Raw genomic sequence first — 22,955 nt, 5'->3', positions numbered from 1 at the left:
CGTATGCCACATCAGCCACGGGGCCGCGGCGGAGACGCACGCGGTTGTCTATAGAATTTCTGATAAAAGAAATATGCTCGAAACATTCTTCAATTGGGAATAAAAAATTTAACTCGTTTTTTCAGAAGTGACTATAATTCTTTCAAATGTACAACAAATAGTGTAAGATCTATGAGGAATATCATCAGACTTTATTTATTCCGATGACGGTCCATGGTGACTTATTTTATTAAAAAAAAAAACATAAAATGGGAGCCAAATTTTAGAGGTAAGCACGTTTATTAACACGTCTCTTATGTGTGCTGTGAAATTAATTAAAATGAGCAGGATCGTTTTAAGTCAAATAAATATTGTTGCAAATAAATAATATTTAAAACTTAGCCGTTTACTTCAACGGAAAGGGTGCCACCAACAACAAGAAAACACCAACTCAAGGGACATCATGAGCTCTTGGTACCAAACCAAGCAAAATAGAGGGACCTTGTTGCATCTTTCCCTCTCTTTTGACTTTTACGCCTACTTCCTTTGTAACTTGTAATCCACAAAAGACAGAAGAGGGGAAAAAAAATAAAAAATTCTTGAGGGTTTGTAATCTATACATTTGTCGACGGAGTTTTGAAATAAATAAACGATATTTACAGTTTTAATGTAAGTAAGTTTTGCATACTTTTTTTAAAAAAATAAATAAATATGAGAGTTATATAAAAAAATTATTTTTTAATAATAAAATCTGTATTTTAAAAAAAAAAAATACGAGATTTGTATATCTTATAATTGTATATATCTAATATTACTTATATTTTAAACGATAAAGACTATAAAATTGGATCCAATGAAAGAGGAATGCATGCCCTCGTAATCCCATAACAAGATAGAAGAAACCTGTTGGACTCGCTTAATAATTATTTAATATAAAATACGAGAAAAATTATATTAATCAGATCGTTGTTTGCTATTTATTTAGGGATAAAAATTCTGATTATTTTCTCTTATTTTTCTTACAAGAAGTTTAGTGAACATTTTCAACACTACTTGCTGTTGAAGCCCTTGACTCCCCTCCCACCCACCCAATATCTCTTTTTAACACATCACAAAATAAAAATAAAATACAAAAATATTTTTAAAATGAATACACGATATTTATATAATTCATAATTATATCTAATATTATTAAAAAAATATCGAATAATTGTGATTCCGAGAGTTTTTTATTTTTATTTTTTCTCAGTGTTTAAAAGTGAAAAGCCCGTGTCGTTTAACAAAAATCACGTCAATATTTTTTTTTTCCCAATATTCTTAGGAATTTCTGAAACCTCACTACAAATAGTAAAATACAACAAATTTTTATCTATTATTAATTCTTGCTTTTATTAAAGAAAATCATGATTTTTCAACTGCCAAACGTACGGGTCGAAACTTTTTTTATTTTGTTTAACGACTCAATAATTATTCATAATTTTTTTTTTTAATAATTGGGACGGCATTATTAAATCCTATGAAAGCATAATATCCATTTAATAATTATTAAAAAAGGAGGGATGGAATTATCCTGAAAAAGAAAGATTCAGTTGGACGGTGATAAAAAAGCTGAAATCTCGACTCGAGCTACCTATTAAATTAAATAAATAGAACCCACGTGGCGCGAAGTTAACCACCTCTGTAGCACTTTTATCACGTGACTTGGCGGAGTTCCCCACCCCACGGCCCACAGCTCTCGGAACAAAAGCAAGGGCACATAAGTAAATTCAGCACTCATTTTCAATTTCCATAGCTCAGCAGTGAGAAACTTCAACGTTGACACCGCGTCAGAAAATTCTTGGAGCTTTGCTACATTCACAGACACGGAGAGAGAGAGAGAGACAGAGAGAGAGGTTGGTGTTTGAGTCTCGACACCAACTGCGTCTCTCTCACATTGTGTATGCTACGGTTTTTCTGAGATCGTGGAGGCCGAAATTTCGCCCATTTTCACTGTTCTATCAACTTCCGTACAGTTCAGTTCCGTTCCCGTCCCCTTTTTTTTTTTGGTACTTGTTCTTCGTTTTTCCTCAGTTTCTTTCCTTTTTCCAGCTTTCATCGCTTTATTCCACGCGTAAAGCTTCATTGTCTCTGCTTTTCCTTCATATTTGCGCTTTGAAGCTACGTCTTTGTATATAATTTTCCCATCTCTCTCCTATTGTGGTCCGCAGAAAGTTTGCTTAGGTCAGTGAAATTAATATTCTTCCGTATTTTTTTGAAAATTATGGACCTTATTGTAAAACCGTTTTCAAGATCTACTGGATGCGTCTGATTTTCAAGTAATTCTAATTTCGAAGTGTATTTCATTTTCCTAGTTCGGAAGGTGAATTATTTGGATTTGAAGTGGTTTAGGTATTTTTGTTGAATGCATTTACCGTTGGATTTATTTTAAGCACCAACGTTTAGATGCGCTAAATTCGGGGAGTTTATGGGAAAGCGTTATAAAGCTTGTTCAGGAGCGTAATATATACATACATTAGTTTATAAAGCGGTTTTGGATTTTGTGCTACAGACGACGGACGTTGAGGAAGAGCGAGCAGAGAGAGTAGCCAAGCCGAAGCGTTCAGAGTTGGGTTTTTTTTCACAACAACGCGGGCAAAGAGGCTGAAGCGGCGACTTATGTGGGACTCAGAAGAGAATCACAGAAGGAATTGGAGCTTCTCTGTTCTCTAACGCCTAACAGCTTGGTGAAAAGGACAAACAAACCAGAGGTAAACTTCACCTAGTAAAAGTCGTTGTGCTTGTAGATGATGTATGCTTGTGTGTGTGTGTGTGTGTGAGAGAGAGAGAGAGAGAGAGAAAGAGAGAGAGAGAGAGAGAGAGCGACGGAGCGGTAGGTTGGGGACCGGCCTATCTGCAAAGTTCCAAGATCGGTTGGCCACCGAAAATTATGTGATATTCCGTTACTTCGTCTTCAAGCGTGGTGGGTTGCCACTACTGTAAGTCTTTCTGTTCTGACATGCCATTGATTGTCGTTGAAGGAAAGAGTAAAAATGCAAAACAAAATTTTAGATAATTAGGAACGAGGGCAATCTGTGAAAAGAAGTAATAGTATTAATAATAATGATAATGATATTATTAATGACATAATAATAATTATTATTAGGATCTAAGAATTATGAAATGAGTTAATCACAACAAACCCACGAGTAAGAGTAACCTTCTTTTATGCTTTTCCATTGTATTGGGTACTTGCTGATAATCATGATTAGCTTGTCGTTTCAGATACATGAAAGCCTTTTTTTTTTTTTTTTTTTTTTTTTTTTTTTTTTTTTTTTTTTTTTGGGTTGTTGGATAAAACACACGATTAGCTTGGTGGTGCTGGTATAACCCCTAGTTAGCTCGTTTCTCTTTTTGCGTGTTTCCTTTATTTTTCTTGAGGTTGGTTGGTTAAGACCCATGATTAGCTTCTTGTTGCAGATGATGATGCGTCTAATATCGTTTAACAAGTGCAACAACCTTGCTTTTAACATCTAAACCGTCTTGCATTTTAGGGAAGCAATAGCGACTGTGAGTACTTGACCACTAGCACTTGTTTTTACAAATTGAAATTATGGATTTATGTTGATTGAATTGGCTTTTGGCCCTTGAAGAACTGTTGATAGAAACTGGAAATTAAGAAATGGGAGCAATAGGTGGGGAAGAGCTAATGAAGTGGGAGAAGATGCAAGGAGTGAGTGGTCGGGAGGAGAAGATTCTTGTTCTTGTCAGATTGAGGCCTTTGAGTGAGAAGGAGAGTGCATCGAATGAAGTTGCAGACTGGGAATGCATCAACGACACCACAATCTTATACCGGAACACCCTGCGTGAGGGATCCACATTTCCAAGTGCCTATTCTTTTGGTAAGGATGCGTTCATCTATATGTTTACTCTGTCCACAGCTAATCCTTTTCCATGGTTACATCTTGAGTACAATGTTACATGTAGCTTGTATGGATGAGGCAGGTTCTCTTGCTTTGGAACGTATTTAGCAGATTTGTAGCATACACACAAGCAACTAACCATTTGTCATGATTAAAATTTGCTGGCTTTAAATAGAATTTGTAGATAGCTTGGAATGCTATTGTAGCTTTGCTTCATCTTCTTCTTCTATATTTTTTTGGTTGACACTTTTCTCAATTTAATTTGACTAGAAAGCTTTAAATTTATTTTTCCCTGAATTATCATGCATTGCTTATAAAACCAAAACATCTTCATAGGTTTAAGTGTTGAAATTAGGCTTAGATCTTTTCAATGCATCAAGCATCAAAACAGGCGTTACCATATTTGTGTTGGATTTTACAGTGGTTTCAGTTGGCAGATGTTTTAACAGAGTTCATAGAGATATAGGTTGGTGTATAATATCTCAGTTCTTTTCCTTTGGTCTTATTTTGGTGACAGACAAAGTATTTCGGGGCGACTGCTCTACAAGACAGGTATACGAGGAAGGGGCCCAAACAATTGCTCTTTCAGTTGTCAGCGGTATCAACTGTAAGTATAATAGTGTCCTGGCTATCTATTTTCCACATGTTTATTACTTAACAAGTGAAAACTTTCCACCATTTTGTATTTTCAGCTAGTATTTTTGCATATGGGCAAACAAGCAGCGGAAAGACATACACTATGGTTGGAATTACCGAGTACACAGTGGCAGACATATTTGACTATATACAAAGGGTAATAAAAACTACAAATCTGGTGTGTTTGTTCGAGTAGCAATTTCATATTTCAATGAATATTCTTGTTTGTAGATTTTGTTAACACTTTTTTTTTTTTTTTAATTCAGCATGATGAAAGAGCATTTGTTTTGAAGTTCTCAGCAATTGAGATATACAATGAAGCTGTCAGAGACCTTCTTAGCACAGATAATACTCCTCTTAGGCTGCTAGATGATCCTGAGGTGGATATTAGTTTTCTTGTAAGTTCCTTCTATGAGTATATGTATTGATTTTGTGATATCACATTATCATCAGCGAGGGACTATCGTGGAGAAAGTTACAGAAGAAACTTTGAGGGACTGGAACCATTTTAAGGAGCTCCTTTCCATTTGTGAAGGTAGAGTATTTTATAAAAATTCTGCTGTTTTCTGATATTTTATATATATATATATATATTTTATCGTAGTATATTATTGCAGCTCAAAGACAGATAGGGGAGACATTGCTGAATGAGAGAAGTTCCAGATCTCATCAAATTATCAAATTGGTTTGTCCCTTCTCCTTCCTCTTCTCAAATTAGAGCATATATTTTACACGCATTGTTCTTGTTTTTAACCAAAACCTTCTCTGGGTATTCACTTTTGCAGACAATCGAAAGTTCTGCTCGCGAGTTCTTAGGCAAAGGCAATTCAACCACCCTTGCAGCAAGTGTGGTATGGACAAATTATTTCCCATTCAATCTGATGTTCAATGACAAAACATTGTCTGTGGGTTTTATCAGAAGATTCCAGGGCACAAAATTAAACTGCAAAGGTAGTTAAAAATTTTAAAGTCTGTGTCTGTGTTTATATGCAGAATTTTATAGATTTGGCAGGGAGCGAGCGTGCATCTCAAGCATTATCGGCTGGGGCAAGATTGAAAGAGGGTTGCCACATAAATCGTAGTTTACTTACTCTGGGAACCGTTATTCGAAAATTAAGGTTGTCTAATTCTTCTTTCTTAACAATTTTCTCCTGCAAAATCATTCGCCAGTCTAAGAATTTTCTAACCTATCATCAGTTAGGGTTGTGGGTGTGGCTATTTGTTAGTTACTGATCGTGTCTATTTCACTCCGTGTAGAACACTTTCATGGATTGGAAGCTTTAGTGCAGTTCTATATTTGTATCGAGTTGCTATCACAAAAATTGAAGCTTGGTTGCTTCTAACACGATGTTTAGGATGTTGCTTGTAGTGAGAATTCCCTTGAGACATTAATTCCAGTACACAATATCTAGTTATGTTATTGTCTCCAAATATTTTGCTTGTTACTTGTCAGATGCTACACTGTGCACTATGATGAAGATAAATTGTAAAAAATATTGGAAGGGTAGTGACTAGTTTCTCTCTACGGGTAAAATCTAAGCAACCTTAATGCCCTGTGAGAACTACATATTACCTTGTTCATTTATCATTAGCTTGTCAGATGCATAGACACTCAAACCTTGTTCCCACATCATTGGTTCATCTCTCTTTCTCTCTCTCTCTCTCTCGCCGTTTGGGTATGTGTGCACATGCATTTTGCTTGATTTTTCTGCCTTTCTTGCGTTATTTGGTGATTGACATGCTATAGTGGTAATAATATTATTTCTAGCTTCATAATCTGGTAATATGATTGTATGCAGTAAGGGAAAACATGGACACATCAATTACAGAGATTCTAAGTTGACTCGCATTCTGCAGCCTTGCTTAGGTGGCAATGCTAGAACTGCCATCATTTGCACTCTGAGTCCTGCACGAAGCCATGTTGAGCAGACTAGAAACACTCTTCTGTTTGCTTGTTGTGCAAAAGAAGTGACGACAAAAGCACAGGTCAATGTTGTCATGTCCGATAAGGCCCTGGTTAAGCATTTGCAGAAAGAGCTGGCTAGGTTGGAGAGTGAGTTGAAAAGTCCCACCCCTGCTTCCTCAACTAGTGATTATGCAGCACTACTGAGAAAGAAAGATCTCCGGATTGAAAAGGTTATTACTCTACTTTCTCTGTCTCAACTTCCCTTCATATGTGACCACAGTTACACATTTTACTATATTTGTAAGTCAAAATGTTATTTGCACTATGTTGGGCTCACCTGCGCGTGGTGGGGGGGGTGGAACAGGAATTGAATGAGAAATGCTGAGTGATGTACTTATCAAGAAAAGAAATGCCGAGTGATGTGATTAAGAAATGTTATGCTGAAGTTTTTCCTCTTTTTCTATCACAAAATGTTAGGAAAAAAGAAAAAAAAATGTCATAAGAGATGTTAGAGGGTTAGCATCTGAATGTGTCTGATGTCGTCCATGGGTTTACAGGCACCTACTTTCACAAGGTGCTGTGTACATCTTTTTCTTAAGGGCAAGGTCTTTGTGTATCTCTTTTCTAAATAAGTTCATAGCTAGTTTTGACAAAAATGTGACAACCACACAGACTTCAAACTATAAATCTTTGTGCCACTCATAAGACTATGAAAAGATTCCTTTATAAAGTACCCTTAAGGATCTCTTGGCTAGTTACAAATGTCTTCATTTTTCTTTAGTTGATTACATGTTATAGGTTTGTTTCCAGAAGTGGCTGCACCTGATTCAATTATTCAATTTGTACTAATATCCATACTGTATTCACACATTCTGAAACCCCTTTAACATAATCCAGGAGGCTAATAATATGTCCTGGTGTGACACCCAACTTAAAGCATTTTAGATGTTTAAAGGTATACGAGTTATAAAGAGCAAGCAACTTGTTACATATTGACTAATTGTTTATATGTTGTTCTATCATGCAGATGGAGAAGGAAATTAGTGAGCTAACTAAGCAACGAGATCTTGCTGAATCGCGGATTCAGGATTTGCTTCGCATGATTGGAAATGAACAGAATTCAAGACAAGTATATAGTTTCATAATCATTATTGAGTTCCATTGCATGTTCAGAATGCTGTTCTAATTGCTAACTCTTGTTTTTATTCTCATTCAGGCTAGTATTAGTGATCATCCTAGATCTCATGGGGAAGATATGTGGGACGATGATTGTTCAGTATCAGAATCAAGTGTTACTGATCTTGGTTATCCAAATGTAGGTGTCAGAAAGTTTGAAAATCCTCATTATGATGATGGAGATGGAGATGGAGATGGCAGGAGCTATCCAGAGGACCATTCTCTTTCTGATGGTACCTTTTCACCACTGTCAACTGGAAAGCAATTGGTTAGATCTCATTTTAGTCAGGGGCAAGCGGACAGTGCAGTAGGAACTGCAGAAGATGCTGATGACTACTGCAAGGAAGTTAGATGTATCGAGATGGAAGAGTCAAGCAAGGACAAGAATTCTGAATCCCATGCCTTGAGAACTGGTAGAAATGAAGAAACACTGGCTTTGAATGTGTCTAGGGATGGAGATGGAGCTGGCCAGGAAATGATGTCGACTCCTGTGAATGCAAATAGAGAAGTAAGTCAAATCCAAATTGTTTCTTAAATATGGCGTGTTGGAGCAGAAACTCCACGATGTGCAAATGACAATTGATTCTCTCGTCAGTTCTTACCTAATTATGTGCAAATGACTATTGATTCTCTTGTCAGCTTACCTAATGAATCATCTCCACAGGCCATGGAAGCTGGTATGATGAGCTCTGGAAGGCTTAAGTTAACAAGGAGCTGGAGTTGTAGGGCAGATCTCATGACTGACTCAATTGAGAGCACCCCACTTAATTGGTTTGAAAGAGAATTCCCTGGAAGACCAGAAGGTCTTAGAAGGAAGTTGCCTTTATTAACTTATGATGCCAACGCTAGAAGCTTGTCAAGAAATGATTCTCAGTCTTCTTTTGGGACTGCTTCCATAGATGAGCAACAAGCGAAGGGCGCCAAAACTTCTGCGGATGTGGAAATTACAAGCATTCAAACTTTTGTTGCGGGACTAAAGCAAATGGCTAAACTTGATTATGAGAAGCAACTTGTTGACGGTCATGTGAGACCATGCCTGTTTACTTATATTTTAACTTCTGTTATGCTAGTATTACTTTTCTCATAATATCTGTTATCCTTTAGTGTCAGTTGAAGTTTTTCGTATTCATGTCAACAGGAAAATACTATTTAGATGCAACGAAATGCTTGTATGGGCTTGGAAAAATACTGATAGAATAGTAAATTGCAGAGTTTAGAAATTTTGGGCAGGGTAAATCTCATCAAATTTGCCGCCTCCATTTTCTATGTGCATGCTAGGACCAGGAGACGGGACCAACTGTTAATAAGTTTGGAAAGGATGTGCAAGATGTAGGAGTTGATCCAATACTTCCATCACTAGAAGCTCCTCTAGATTGGCCACTGGAATTTGAGAGGCAGCAGAGAACGATAATTGAACTCTGGCACACCTGCAATGTATCACTAGTCCACAGAACCTACTTCTTCCTGCTCTTCAAAGGTGATCCAACGGATTCCATTTACCTTGGGGTGGAGCTAAGGAGACTATCTTTCCTCAAGGAATCATTTTCTCATGGAAATCGGACTCTGGAAAATGGTCGGACTCTCACACTGGCCTCAAGGTTCTCTCTCTCTCTCTGTTATATGGTACAAATTTTTTTTCAAGACCTCGTGAGCCTTTCTTCTCTTTCCCCCTTGGGAAAAGCGGAGGGGTGTCCTAAGAAAAATGTGGTAGAAATTTAATCTTTCTTTCAACTCTTTTCCCTCCGGTCTGAGGCTTTGTAGATGTTACACTTTTGGTTCCTTGCAACATAGAAATTGTTCCACGGGTGTTTTATGCACAAGAAACTAACATGCTTTTTTGGAGAGACAGCATGAAGGCTCTTCGTCGGGAGAAAGAGATGCTGAGCAAGCTATTGCAGAAAAGATTTTCAGAGCAAGAGAGAAAGAGGCTTTTCCAAAGATGGGGTATTGCATTGGACTCAAAGCGCAGGAGACTGCAGCTGGTGAATCAACTGTGGGGCAACACAAATGATATGAATCACATCATAGAGAGTGCTGCTATTGTTGCAAAGTTGATAAGGTTTGTAGAACGGGGGCGGGCCCTCAAAGAGATGTTTGGGCTTAGCTTCGCTTCTCCACATGCAAGACGGAGATCGTTTAACTGGAAAAACAACAAGGCAATCCTTCTGTGAGCTTTGTTTATATGCCCATACATATATAAAATAGTAGAGGTGATGTCTTGCGGGTTAGATTGGCCATATAGCTTCTTTTTTCACGATTGAGATTGAGACAGCTTGTTTATGATTGTAATAGAAGCCTAAAAATCTTGACTTGGAAAACTTCATTGGGTTTTGGGAATCTGGCTTTTGTTGTATCCTTCATGAATATAATCCATGCGTGTCAATTTCTTGTATCTGCCGAGTTAATTAAACTCTAGTCATCTCTCCTTGAAACCCCCCCTCCTCTCTCTCTCTCTCTCTCTCTCTCTCTCTCAAAAACACACACTTGTCATACCTGAGAAGATGATTTCCTATCTATACCATACATCAAGACTTTTATTGAAGTCAAATTGTGTTACGTCAGCAATACAAAAGATGTATCTTCCGGCTTCCATTTTCAACAATTTTAGGACTCGTTCGTTTTTGCAAATTTTTTATTTGTTGAGATGAATTGAGATTAAAGTTAAAAGTTGAATAAAATATTATTAAAATATATATTTTTAATATTATTTTTATTTTGAAATTTGAAAAAATTAAATTATTTATTTTATTTTTTGTAAAATTTTTTAAAAAATTATAATGATTAAATAAAAAGAATTGAAAAAAATTATAAAAATAAACGAGACGTTAGAATTGAAATGTTAGTTCCGAAATAACATAATGGGCCACAAAATCGTTTCTTTACGGAGCTTAGGCGTCACATGAGAACAGGCCCCCTCATTGGCCTCAAGTCTCAAACACAACTTTTTAAAAAGCTGCTATAAAACAAAAACGCCAAGAAGAAATCCTAATCCAGGGTGTATACGGTGTCGTTTTGGTGTCATAGCCTTCGACAAAAACTATAGCTTCCGCTGCCTGAACTGTGCCGCAAAAGGACGAAGAGTTAACCGAGAGGGAGGGATGAGCGTGGCATCTACAGCAGCGTACGCAGCTCGGAGAGCAGCCCAGAAGGAGAGGGTTCGGATCCTGTACAGGCGAGCCCTCAAGGACACTCTCAACTGGGCTGTCCATCGCCACCTCTTCTACCAAGATGTACTACTTCCCTGCATCATTCTTCACAGATCTTTTGTTCCCGATTCCATCTCGTCGATTCACATACCCTCAAATTTTGATTCTTTTCTTTTTTCTGCTGCTTCTCACCTTTTCCGCTTTTAATTTTTCTTGATTTCTCTATTTCAGGCTTCAGACCTCCGTGAGCGTTTCGACGCCAACAAACACGTGGTTCGTTCTCTTAGAGCCTTTTCCTTCAAACAAATATCTCTTCTATTCGTTTAGAAGTAATTCAACTTCGCTGCAAAATTGGTTTTTTAAGCCTTACCAATGTAGTGGTCTTCTGTTTGTAAAATTATACCTATAACGCTAACAATCCCAACTTTGATTGACGGGGACTTGTAAGAGTGGAGCATTGCTATGGATAAATTTTAATTCGCGTTCTGATAATTTTTTCCCCTTTGTTTTTGGGTAGAAAATACTTCCCGGGTGTTGAATTATGAGTGGGAACTGGCCAAATCGTTGCGAGGGGAATTTTTTGATCCTGGATTTTGGGAATTAAAAGACTATGCATTTTAATAAAATCAAGAGCATTATCTTTCTTTTATTTAGAGTTAGTCGTGTTTTCTTTTTCTTTTTTATAAGAAAGTTTTATTAATATGAATCAAATAGGCGAAGTCATGCCACAAGGAGTAAACAAAAGAAACACCTAAATACATTCTAAGAAGCAGAAAACGTCAACAGAAAATCATGAGCAGTAGCTCTGTTAATCATGTGATGGTAAATTCCTGAGTTTTGACTGTTCAAATATGGTAGGAATCACCCTGAAAGAAAACAAGAAATAAAAGATCAGAGCGAGAGAATTAGTTAGAATCTATTCTAGCGTGTTCTAGACAGCTAGCTACTTGCCTCAGTTGTCTCCTGAGAGAAGCGTGCCCATACCTACTACCAAAGGGCTTCTTAAACGTCCCTCCATTCCAGACGAGAGAGCTCAAGTCCGATTCTCATTTCCCGCTTAGTCACTTGCAAGATTCAGATAGGGGAGCAGCAAGTCTTTTCTGAAAAAACTACCTTATTCATGTTTGTTATTTATCTATATGGTCTGTCTTTCGACCGTAAGTACTGGAGGAGAAGCTCCTTCTTACTTCAGGGCATTGCAATAATGTCACTCTCCCGTTATAAAATAATGAGATGTCAACTATAATGAATGCTATCAGATTTTAGAATCAACACTATGTGATATGTTGTTTCTGTGTCCTCAAAATGTTTATATCTTGAACTGAAACTGCAATATGAGCTTGGCAACAAGTCTTGTGTGCAATTCATATATCATCCAATTTAGTTTCAAGTTTCTCTCACGTAGTTCAGATGTTACTATTGTTTTTACATGACTATACAAAACATAGATAAGCACAGAAATTTGCTTAGTATGCCAATGTATGGTATATGTAGCAGTTATCTGTGGAATAAAGAAGGTGTATAAATTATTAGAATTGTGATGACGGTTATGATATGATGGTGAAGGTAATAAATTCTAGTACCGTATTCAAATGCAACTCCATGTGACTAAATTCTGTTCCTTTATTTTGTTAGTCTGCCTGATGAATTGTTTCGTATGTGGATTTACAGGAAGACCTTGACACAATTGATAGAATGATAGCTGATGGTGAAGCAAGTCACAATAAGTGGCGGCACCCTGATCCTTATATTGGTAAGCAGTATGGTGGAATGTAATTCAGAATTGAGGTTAAAATATACTCGGTGTTCTACTGCAGCACCTCGGTGAAAAATCTTTGAGTGTTATTTTGATGGCATGTTCACAATACTTCCTAAGGTTTGGAAATTACTGACAGAAAAATCCATCTGTGTGTTGGATCTTAACATGCATATAAAGGTTATGACCCTTGTAGGATTGGCATTCGTAATATTTTTGGGACATTAGACAAAACTGCACGCATTGGCACGAGGATGGACTACTGTGCAAATATATTACTGAGTTATGTTCAGTTATTGTTGGATGATGTATGTGATTGTGAAAATACGAATCCAGCAGTGCTTTATATTTATAGTTTTAAGTCTACCTATGCAGTATGGAGCCCACTTATGACTTCATTTTTCCTTCATTTTTTGCAGTTCCTTGGGCTCCTGGAGGTTCAAAGTTCACTCGAAACCCAACTCCGCCATCTGGGGTGAGTTATTATGATAATTCATTTTTGCAGACAAGATATAGAATCACTTTTCCTTTGTCACATTATGTAGTGAAGGCATTGCATTCTTGTTACCAAGCCTGCAGTGCATTTGAAACAATTGTTAAATGAAAGACTACATTGATTTTTATGTACTTGAATGTTATGTACATGGGAGAATATTTGGACATGGATAGGCATTTTTCTTACGTTGATTGTATGACCGTGGCCATATGAGATGGTTTCATTTTACTTGGAGGAATCCTCATAAAAAGGTATTTCTACCTTTTGCCTTGTATACGAGACTGGAATATAAAAAAATGTGAGAACATTGGGAAAAAGAAAGAGGGAGATTCTATATGTTTGGGAATAGGGTTGTTTTCATTTGTTGAACTACTATGTCCTTTCTGTTGATATCCCATTATTCCTATTAGATTGTGAAATGTAGTGGTAATATTACATGTTGGTGGATGTTTCAGTTCAATCCGCCGCCTCTCGGACTTCACCACACTTGTAAGTCAAGCGATGTGGTTGTCATTTGTTTCTGACACAGTTATGATATTTTTTTGTCAATGCAGATTGAGATAGTATACAACTATGGTCGAGAAGACAATGACTAAAACCTGCTTTCTATTTGTGGCAATAAATAAAGGTTAGTTAAATAATTTGCTTGACAGCGTGTTTTTTGGTTAATTTTGTTTGAGCTTGTAGCTTAATCATGAAATCATTTTCAAGTACAATTGCACAATCGCTGCAACAGAATTGAATGTATATCAGGAAGGGATCAATTAATTTTAGGTCAACCTAGATTTGGTTATATGTTATTGTTCTTTCTTTGTTGGGAAACATGTAATGCAAGATATTAAAGACATTTTGTTGCTTGTTCCCCTCAAGCATTTATATTAGCGATGCGTTCGACACACACACCCTATCAAGTATTGCACACAGTAGTCAATTGGAAGGAGTTGGGCTTATTCACTCTCTCTACTTGTTATATTCACTCTCTCTACTTCTTGTTAGATCATTTCAATATTTAATATGAACAAAACTGCTGGTGCAGATTGACATGGTCAATGACTCCAAAGATGATGATGCTTTGTATGATCAAGGTTGGTGTCTTTGATGCTTTTTATATGTGATGCCAAATGGTGGCTTTGAACTTTTGAACGCCTGAGATGTTCACTTGCTCATTCATGTTTATTTGGTTTTCCCTGGAAGTGGAATATAAAAGACCTCCCCAAGTGTTAACTTAGCATGCTACATGTCGCAAATTCAGCATAAGCATTTTGATGAACACCTTGATTCTGTCCCCATCCGCACGCCTCCCCTGTATTTTTTCGCCCAGTCCGCTATTCGGCAATCATTCAACATTAATCAGGGTCTATCCAACCATGAAACTTGTACAGTCGCAATTCCCAATCCTTTTAGGCCCTAGTAAATTAAAGGAGATGAGCGGATGGTGCAGTAAACATGACTTTGAACCCACTGAGCCACTGCAACGAAGACGGTGTATAAAAACAAGGATTCAATCCATCTAGTGTGAAATATGATGTATTTTAATCATTTCCTTTGTCAAAATGTTCAAAATATTTCATATTTTACTCTAAAATGGATGCTATCCATTTCAAGTGAAATGGAAATGAACCTTTTATACTTGGAAAGGCGTTTTCTTTGCTCTGTATGTGAAGGAAATCTGTACACGATAACGTTCCTTCCAGAAATTTTAGTTTTGAAAAAGCCTTTGATCTGTTAAAATAGAGTTGCACCATTATCCTCGTGTCAAGATCATTTTCGAATCCAAAGGTGAAACATCATCCATACAATCCCATCCCTGGACTGCCAGTTGATGCTTCCAATGAAACAGGCTCAGCATTCAATCTGTGCCAAACATCTTTCTAATATCTCTACTTCTCCATCAATACCATTCTCAATTGAATATTGAAATGGTTTGAAGGCATTGTAATTTGGAAATCACTTTTTGTCCATAACTCCAAATATTCGCGTCTCCCACTTTCCTTTCATGTTAAGCTATATATATATATATATACAAACACACACACACACACACACACTTCAACTTTCATTTTCTCTAGCGTTTAGTTTCCCTTGTGCTTTAGCTCCAGTTTGGATTAAAAACTTATCTCAACTCATCTCATCATTATAACTTTCTCAAATTTCCACACAAAATATAATAAATAATTCAATTTTTTCAAATTTTAAAATAATAATAATATTAAAAAATAATATTTTATTCAAATCATCTAAAATCATTTCGACTTATCTCTAAATTCAAATGACGTCATTTCATCTCATTATTATAACTTTTTAAAATTCTTACACAAAATATAATAAACAATTTAATTTTTTTAAATCTTAAAATAATAATATTATTAAAAAATAATATTTTAATAATATTTTATTAAACTTATCTGAAATTATTTTAACTCATCTTTGAATTCAAATGGACCTGAAGAAGGTGGATGATGAAGTATCGAAGGCCAAGGTCAAGGAAGTTGACCCAAAGAGATGCTGCAGGTTGTACGTGTAATATAGCCTTGCTTATAACATAATATAAAGCCTCGGCACTCTTAAAGGCCATATCCATGTTGAATCGTGAGAGGAAATTCATTTCCCACGCTCTCAAATTGCTTAATATAAAGCCTGCCCCTGTTGATCGTAGCAAGTTCAATCATATCAGTTCTTGCCTGTTCAACCTTCATCTTTGTTGTAACGTGAAGAACATCCCTAGTTAAATGAGATGAAAGGGAGGGGCCAAGGAGTAGAGCTGGGGACCTCCTTAATTTGCTCAATCTTCTTCTCCTTCTTGGGCATCGGGTTCCAGTACGAACCCTTGAACCTCTTCCCTTTCTTTCGTCTTCCTGTCCCCACACGCCCGCACACTATCGACGCCACCCCTCCTCCCGTTTATGTTAGAGCATGTCGCTGCGTCATCATCACCTGCCTCACTATCGAGCCGCACCACTGCATCATCGCCATTTTCTCGTGCTCTTTGTTTTGTGCTGCACATCAATCGATGCCACCCTGTCCCAAGGGGATGGAAATGAAATGGCAATCGATTATCGGTACTCACCCAACCTGATCTGAGAATTTCGGTTTCATTTCGAATCGATTACGATACTTCAAAATTAACCCGGTCCGAAATCTTCCAAATCAAAAGCCTTCGATTTTTTTTTTTTAAATTTTGTTTGTAAGTTGGTGTTAAGAAAAACATTCTACATGTAATTTAATTTATAGATTTAAATTTAAAATTTGAAAATTTAGATTTTGCAAAGAAAAATGCTATATTAATATGTTGAAAATTATAAAATTCAAAATTGAAATTATAAAAAAAAAAAAAAAAAAACTTAATTCAAAATGCTACATGTAATACTACTCTTTTGCAAGTCAAAAACTTAATTTTTAATCTTAAAAACCAAAATGATAAAAATATTGATCATGGATGGCACAATATTCTTATTATATATTACAGAACCCAATATTCAAATTCCGAAATCTACCCAACAATTAAGAAGTCATCTTACATGATTACCCAAATTCCTACAAAACTGAATTTCCTCTTCTTTCTTTCAAGTTGATTCTCTAATACAAGATGGTGGGGGAAAAGCATTTTGCTTTACTTCTGCCCAAAAAGAAAAAACTTGTTTTTTGCCTTACAATGAATGCTACAAGGGATTCCGATGGGTGAAGTATACAAAGTTGTTAGGGCGAAACCCCAATTCAGAATCACAAACTTTCCTCTTTGCTGTCGTATTCGATCGTGGATTGTCATCATTCTTTTTCTTTTCTTTTCTTTTTTTGTCCTAAGCGTCATCATTCTGTGTATGCTGTTGTAAAGGTCTAATAATAATGGCTGAAGGTCTCGAGAACTCCCAAGAAAATGAGTGAGATTCTCATCAACTCTAAGCACTGTGTTTCATTCACTAGCAGGAAAGTTAAGTGCCTCATCATCCTACTCTTTTGGGCCTTTCTAAGTGCATCTTTTTTGTCTTTTGGAATATTTTAGATTGTTTGTAATTTTACTGATCGGCTGGGATTTGTGATGGCCAAAAGCCTTGGCCCACAGGCCACAGCATTGAACCCCACTCACTTCAAGCACGCGAGAGAGATCTTTATCAGAAAAAAAGGGTCTCTATACTGCACAGAAATTCAGCTGGCCATGTAAATTAAACAAAGTAAAGGTTCAAACATAGGACTGGGATGTCTGGTTCCATAACTCCTAAGACTGAGAGACTCAAATCGATGCTTGTCTTCCCTCGTCCATGTTTCATTCATTGTCCCATCCCATAAAATGCAGTATCAATTTTTCTTTCTTTTTTTCTAAATTCCTATCACTGACATTTATGTGTTTCACAGGTCACAACTCTCCGGGTCCGGTCCCTACATCTTTTGTTCCATGTTTTTAACATTGCATCCAAATCTTAGCCACGAATCGTCTGCAGAAACATACAAAATTAAGATCGGCAAACTCTCCCCCTGTTCAAAAAATAAAACAAGTCCATCCAAACCTCCCCACGGTCCCTTTTTGAATGGCATGGATAGACAATCAGTCCTATCTTTTTCTTTTTTGTTTTTAATTTCTAAGACTGAAGGCAGAGAATAATCCGGGGGTATCGAAGATCTTTTAGATTTCTTGATAAAATCTACGTGGAATTTCTTTTTGTGATTTCAATCACCATTCCGTCGTAGTAAAAGGTAAATACTAAAAACACTTTGATAGAGATCACTCCCGTTCTCTACGCATTAGGCTTACCACACGTAACCAAGGATGTGTAGTAAAATATTAAAATATTAAAAGAATTAGAGTATTATATATGAAAAATTATTCTCATCATCTTACTATTCACGACCTCACACATCCTATGAAAAATACTCACATCTTATGAAAAAAACTATAGATATGAACTATAAAAGTGAATAATAACCTGATGGACAACATTCCACTATATCCAATCGCAATTTTGCTGAAATTTAAGATTCACGTAGTGCTGTTAGTGTTTACTGGCACCAAAAGGACACAACTATAGACAACCCCAACCCCACAAACCCCGAATCTCACTACTGCTTGACACTTACCCTTAAGATTCTTGCACCGTTTCCATTGGCATCAGTCCAAACAAAACAAAACCCAAACCACCCAACCAAAGGCCCTACACCGCATCAAAAGTTAAACAGCCAACAAGTCTATGACATGACAATAAAAAGGGTGCTTGCTTGCACTGGCCGAAACTTTGAAAAGTCTAATTGAAAAGAGGAGTAAAATAGAGAGGATAAGATCCCGAATTTACAAAAGGGCGGATTCGGTTCTCAACCCCCCCCCACCTTCACTACTTAACTACATGCAAAGGACCGACCCTCTACTACTTTCTTCTACGTCCTTTGCTCTTCATGGAATCGAAAAGAACATTAAAAATAAAAATAGACAAAGAAACACTTGAAAAAAAAACAATTAAAGACGACGACGACCACCACCTCAAGCACAAACAACCAAAGCAACTCCACAAATCTCAAGCAATACCATAAGACCACTGCTCGTCCTCAGCGGCAGCTGGATCATTGTAGACATCCTCGTCGCAATAGTAAAAACCGCTGTTATTGATAGCAGTCATGCTGCAAGAAGAGGCTCCCACCACCAGATATGGCATGTTACGGAAGGAATGGGCCAGGTAGGCGGCAAGAGAAGCAGTCGCAGTAATGCTGTTCCCATCAACACACTCCTCTGCTCGGTGCTTGAGTGTCTGGAACATTAGCTCCGGTTCGTGCTGCATCACCCGGAGAACATCCCCACAAGACGGGCCCGGCACTGCCCGTGTCACCGCAAAACTTTGCGGACCGTCGCTTTGCAACACCCGCACAACGCTCGGCCCACCGAACAGATTGTGAAGCCCACCGATCGCCTCCTCATAAGCCCCGCCCAAGAACATCCCCAAATAGTACCGCCCATCGCCTTCCAGCTCATGAAGCGGCAAGCTTGACTCGCCGCCTATAAACTTGTCAATCTTACCATCGCTGTCACAGGTTAAATCCGACAGAATTCCCCTCGCGGACGGCCTTTGATCGAGACGATGAATGGGAACTATTGGAAAAATCTGGCCAATGCCCCAAAAATCAGGAATCGAGGTGAAAATAGATAGATTCACATGGTACGTACGGACTGGATCGGCTGCTCCTATTTCCTTTGATACCAAATCACACAACCCATCAACAGCTGCGAGTTGCTCCATCCCCAAAGACCCATCCTTGAACTGATCGACACAGCGTTGCTTCAACTGGTCAGCGTAGAGCAAACAAGTCTCGTACTCACCCCTCAATGCCGCATCCGATAAGTTCTCATAATCGGCACGAGCTTCGTCTGGAAGCCCCTCAACGAAACACTGTAACCCAAACGGAGACACCGCTGGGGACTCGTATGTACTGGCTGAAACAGCTTCAAAGATCAGAACCGAGTGATGGGAGACAATAGCTCGGCCGCTTTCGCTGCATATAACCGGGTGCTTGACAGACCTGCGGCCGCATACCAACCGAACAGCTTCAACTACAGTTGACGCATAGTCTTCCAGACTATAACCAACCGATATATCGGACTCGCTGGATTTGGATCCGTCGTAATCGATACCCAGGCCGCCTCCGATGTCGATGACCTGCATGTGGGCACCGAGGCGAACTAATTCGCAGTAGATCTGTGCGGCTTCACCGACACCATCGCTTAGTAAAGCTGTGGAAGGGATCTGAGAGCCAATATGGAAATGCAGCAATTGCAGGCAATCAAGCATGTCCACCTGCTCAAGCTTCCTCACCACGCGCAAAATCTGAGTCGTTGTTAACCCGAATTTCCCTTTCTCGCCCGATGTCGACCCGAAATGGCCCGAATGCTTCGTCCTCAGCTTCGCCCTTAAACCAATAACAGGTCGAACAGAGAGCTTCTTGCTCAAATCGATGACCAAATCAAGTTCCTCTTCTTGCTCAAGTACAATCACAGTGTTCAGGGCGAGATTTCTAGCAAGCAAAGCGAGGGAAATGTACTCTGCGTCCTTGAACCCATTACAAATCAGAAGTGACTGTGGATTACCTTTACACAAGCAGCTCATCGCCAAAAGGAGCTCCGGTTTCGAACCAGCCTCCAACCCGAACCGAAAGGGGACCCGAATCTCACTATGTCCTCGACAACGAACCGGTCTTGATTGCATTTCACCGGATATACGCCCTGGTAATGAGCCCCATACCCCTGGGACTGGACCGCAAGATCAAAAGCAGACTGGAGGGACTCGAGCCGGTTCTTGAGCACGTCAGGCAGGCGAACAATCAGGGGCAACTGCAACCCCAGCCCACCCAACAATTTCGGATCTGAGACTTTCTTCACAATCTTCATTAAATCTATCTCCTGGTGTGCCAGCGTCGCCGCTCCATATGGGCGCACCGATAAGTTCCCAGACGCGTTGGCCGAGAAGTATGGCGCGCCCCATCCATCGATATTGTAGAGCTCGGCCGAAAGGGAAGGCGACCAATGGGATGCCTCCACGTTGTTGCTTGCTGGAGGAACGCCGGAAAGTGGGACCGGCGCGAGAAAAGAGCTACCCACCACCGGCGTGGCAACAGCGTAGCCGGGAGGGAATCGAGCTGCAGCAGCGTCCACGCAGCACGCCATGGCCGGCATCTCTTTCCGCGACGATCTCAAGAGTTAATTACAGAGAACCAAAAAATGAAGGGAAAGAAAGGGGTCAAAAACTGTTGTTAGGGTTTTCTTGAAAGAATCGTTTTTCCATATGGTTTGTGAAGGTGGGGGCTTTAAAACCCGCCGAGGCCGAGGCCCCGGCTACCCCCTCAAAAGAAGCAGTAACAGATCTATCGAAAAAGAGAAACCCCCTCTACTTCTACCCTACAAGCCCGAATCCTCACGCCTGACCCTCAGAAGAAGAAGGATTTCACGGCTTAAACGGATCTGTTCCGTTCCGACTGGGAAACAAATCAACGTTTAAGCTGCGAAAACAGACCCTACCATACAGATCTGGGGAAAAATGAGGGAGAATGGAAAAGGGCAAGTTTCCCGGGAAAGTGATGGGAAAACGGACGGAGGAACCGACGGCAAACGAGGGGCGTTACAGGTTGTGAATGAGCGAGAATTGCATGGGAGGTGAAGCGGCTATTTATAGTAGTGGGTAGGGTTGGGAGTCGGATGGTTGGCCCGGAGCGAATATCTTTTTCAATTTCTCGGTTCTTCTCTTGAATTATAATTTTTTTAATTTTTCTATTTTTGTCTCTGGGATTCCTCTCCTAACGACTAATCAGCGTCGAGTTGCCGCGTGGCCTCTTGGGTTTTGGCCCGTGGGGAGACCCTTTTCTTCGCAGTGCTCTCTCTCCCGAGCCTTCTTCGGGGCGATATAACGCGGAGAAACTTAAAGTAGCGGATAATTCGGAACGATATCGAATTAGGAAGCCAGCGCGAAGTTTCTTTGGGATGTGGATTTCCTTCTACAACCCTGATTTTGCCACGTAGCCATTGGGCTGTTACGAATAACTGGTCCTCTCTTCAGTTTCCACGACAGGTGTTTTTTTACCCTTAAAGCAGGTCACGTGCCGGTCACCTGGGCTATAAACCCCTCCCTGGATAAACCTTCTTCATCTAAATTAAAACCAAGGTTTTTCTTAGTCAAAAGGCCAATAAATATAAAAAAAAAAAATACCTTACCCACTTTCTAATCATTTGAGTTGGACTTGCTTAAAAAGTTTCTTCCTTATCGTGTAAATATTATCAATGTTTTCAAATTTTTTTTTATTGAGTGTGATTTAGGCTAGATTTGAATTAAAAAAATATATATATATATCATCTGATATTATTATTATAATTTTTTTAAATTTATATATAAAATACAATAAATAATTTAAATTTTTTTCAAATCTTAAAATAATTAAAAATAACATTTTAACAATATTTTATTCAACTTTTATTTTAACTTATCTCATCTCAAATCACTATTCAAACCTTTCCTAATCTATCTATTCTTTAAAAACAACTAATTTCTCATATAACATCCAAGCCACGTGGCACCCAAAACCATGTGACATCCAATGAACACATGCCAACATGGCATCATTGACAAGTATTGTGTCAATCGGTGTTAAATAGTGCAAGACAAGTTTAAAAAAAAACCAAAATTGCACAGAAAGATTCAGTTACCAAGATGCCCCATATTGTTTTGTATTCAAAATAGAAACGGAAATTGTTAGGGTTATCGCATTCTTCGTTATATATATATATAGAACAAACAAACTAACAAAATAGTGAAACTTTATTCAGTTTAAAATATATATATATAATTTGTATTTGAACCTTCTAAAACACAAATTAACGTGATCTTGCATGTAATAGTGACACGTCAATTTAAGTTAGAAAAATAGAGCGTCGTCAATTTATATTCCTTTTTATTATAGTACCGAATATGGTTGACCAAACATAACTATACATATAAGTTAAAGAAAAAATTAAAAAAATAAATAAATAAAAATGCTGGGTAAATAGAATAAAAGAGAAAAGTACAAATTTGGCCCTTATAATTGAATCGCGAGAAATTGAGGGGCATTTAAAAAGCACAACTGGTCCTCCTCCGCTAATCCTATCCACGAGAGAATCTGCAAAGTTGACGCTCCAATTTTTGAAAAGTTTTTAACGGCTCTGATGCGGTGGGCCCCCCCTCTTAAATTTCTTTGACGCGCATCATACGCGTAGCTACAGGCATATACGCATCCACACTCAAATTTTAAGTTTGGTGCATATCAATACTAATCTAACATAAATTGATTTATTTATGAGATGAATTATCATTTAAGTTACGTGGACCGTATATTCATAATAAAATAATTTAAACGATAATACATATAAAAAAATTTATATTTATAATTCACATAAATAAAAAAATTTACTAATGTGTTTACTTGATGTAATTTGATTTAAATGAGAAATTATAAAATT

General features: G+C 38.1%; 3 protein-coding genes and 1 pseudogene across 13 annotated transcripts; 2 read left to right on the top strand and 2 right to left on the bottom strand.

The window, feature by feature from the left end:
* Positions 1-1,826: 1,826 nt before the first annotated feature.
* LOC121257713 (NADH dehydrogenase [ubiquinone] 1 beta subcomplex subunit 9-like) lies at positions 1,827-14,225 on the top strand. Of its 2 annotated transcripts, XM_041158886.1 has the most exons (7): positions 1,827-1,871; positions 10,687-10,826; positions 10,974-11,015; positions 12,414-12,495; positions 12,918-12,973; positions 13,549-13,622; positions 14,031-14,225. In XM_041158886.1, the coding sequence occupies exons 2-6, from the start codon at positions 10,695-10,697 to the stop codon at positions 13,588-13,590; spliced, it is 354 nt and encodes a 117-aa protein (XP_041014820.1). In that variant the 5' UTR covers positions 1,827-1,871; positions 10,687-10,694; the 3' UTR covers positions 13,591-13,622; positions 14,031-14,225. The 2 variants fall into 2 exon arrangements, with proteins under 2 accessions (XP_041014820.1, XP_041014819.1); XM_041158885.1 differs by lacking the exon at positions 1,827-1,871 and having other exon boundaries at positions 10,631-10,826.
* On the top strand, positions 1,839-9,986 carry LOC121257712 (kinesin-like protein KIN-7E). 10 transcript variants are annotated; one of them, XM_041158875.1, is made up of 18 exons: positions 1,860-1,990; positions 2,068-2,199; positions 2,528-2,726; positions 3,436-3,525; positions 3,609-3,857; positions 4,396-4,485; positions 4,571-4,671; positions 4,781-4,894; positions 4,968-5,049; positions 5,132-5,199; positions 5,300-5,365; positions 5,508-5,632; positions 6,314-6,650; positions 7,448-7,549; positions 7,637-8,104; positions 8,261-8,620; positions 8,875-9,194; positions 9,446-9,986. In XM_041158875.1, the coding sequence occupies exons 5-18, from the start codon at positions 3,638-3,640 to the stop codon at positions 9,765-9,767; spliced, it is 2,775 nt and encodes a 924-aa protein (XP_041014809.1). In that variant the 5' UTR covers positions 1,860-1,990; positions 2,068-2,199; positions 2,528-2,726; positions 3,436-3,525; positions 3,609-3,637; the 3' UTR covers positions 9,768-9,986. The 10 variants fall into 10 exon arrangements, with proteins under 10 accessions (XP_041014814.1, XP_041014818.1, XP_041014808.1 ...); XM_041158880.1 differs by lacking the exon at positions 2,068-2,199 and having other exon boundaries at positions 1,839-1,990; positions 3,621-3,857; XM_041158884.1 differs by lacking the exon at positions 2,068-2,199 and having other exon boundaries at positions 1,839-1,990; positions 8,881-9,194.
* A 1,227-nt stretch (positions 14,226-15,452) lies between the features above and the next one.
* On the bottom strand, positions 15,453-15,967 carry LOC121258436 (annotated as a pseudogene).
* A 2,241-nt stretch (positions 15,968-18,208) lies between these two features.
* On the bottom strand, positions 18,209-21,119 carry LOC121256929 (arginine decarboxylase-like). The gene is given in 2 exon segments (XM_041157737.1): positions 18,209-20,126; positions 20,129-21,119. Coding segments are annotated over 2 exon segments (2,145 nt in total). The 5' UTR covers positions 20,643-21,119; the 3' UTR covers positions 18,209-18,495.
* Between the last annotated feature and the right edge of the window lie 1,836 nt (positions 21,120-22,955).

The sequence above is a fragment of the Juglans microcarpa x Juglans regia genome, chromosome 3S, assembly GCF_004785595.1.
Source record: "Juglans microcarpa x Juglans regia isolate MS1-56 chromosome 3S, Jm3101_v1.0, whole genome shotgun sequence".
NCBI lineage: Eukaryota > Viridiplantae > Streptophyta > Magnoliopsida > Fagales > Juglandaceae > Juglans > Juglans microcarpa x Juglans regia.
Note: the sequence above shows the minus strand (reverse complement) of the source record. Positions and strands in the feature narration are given on the sequence as shown.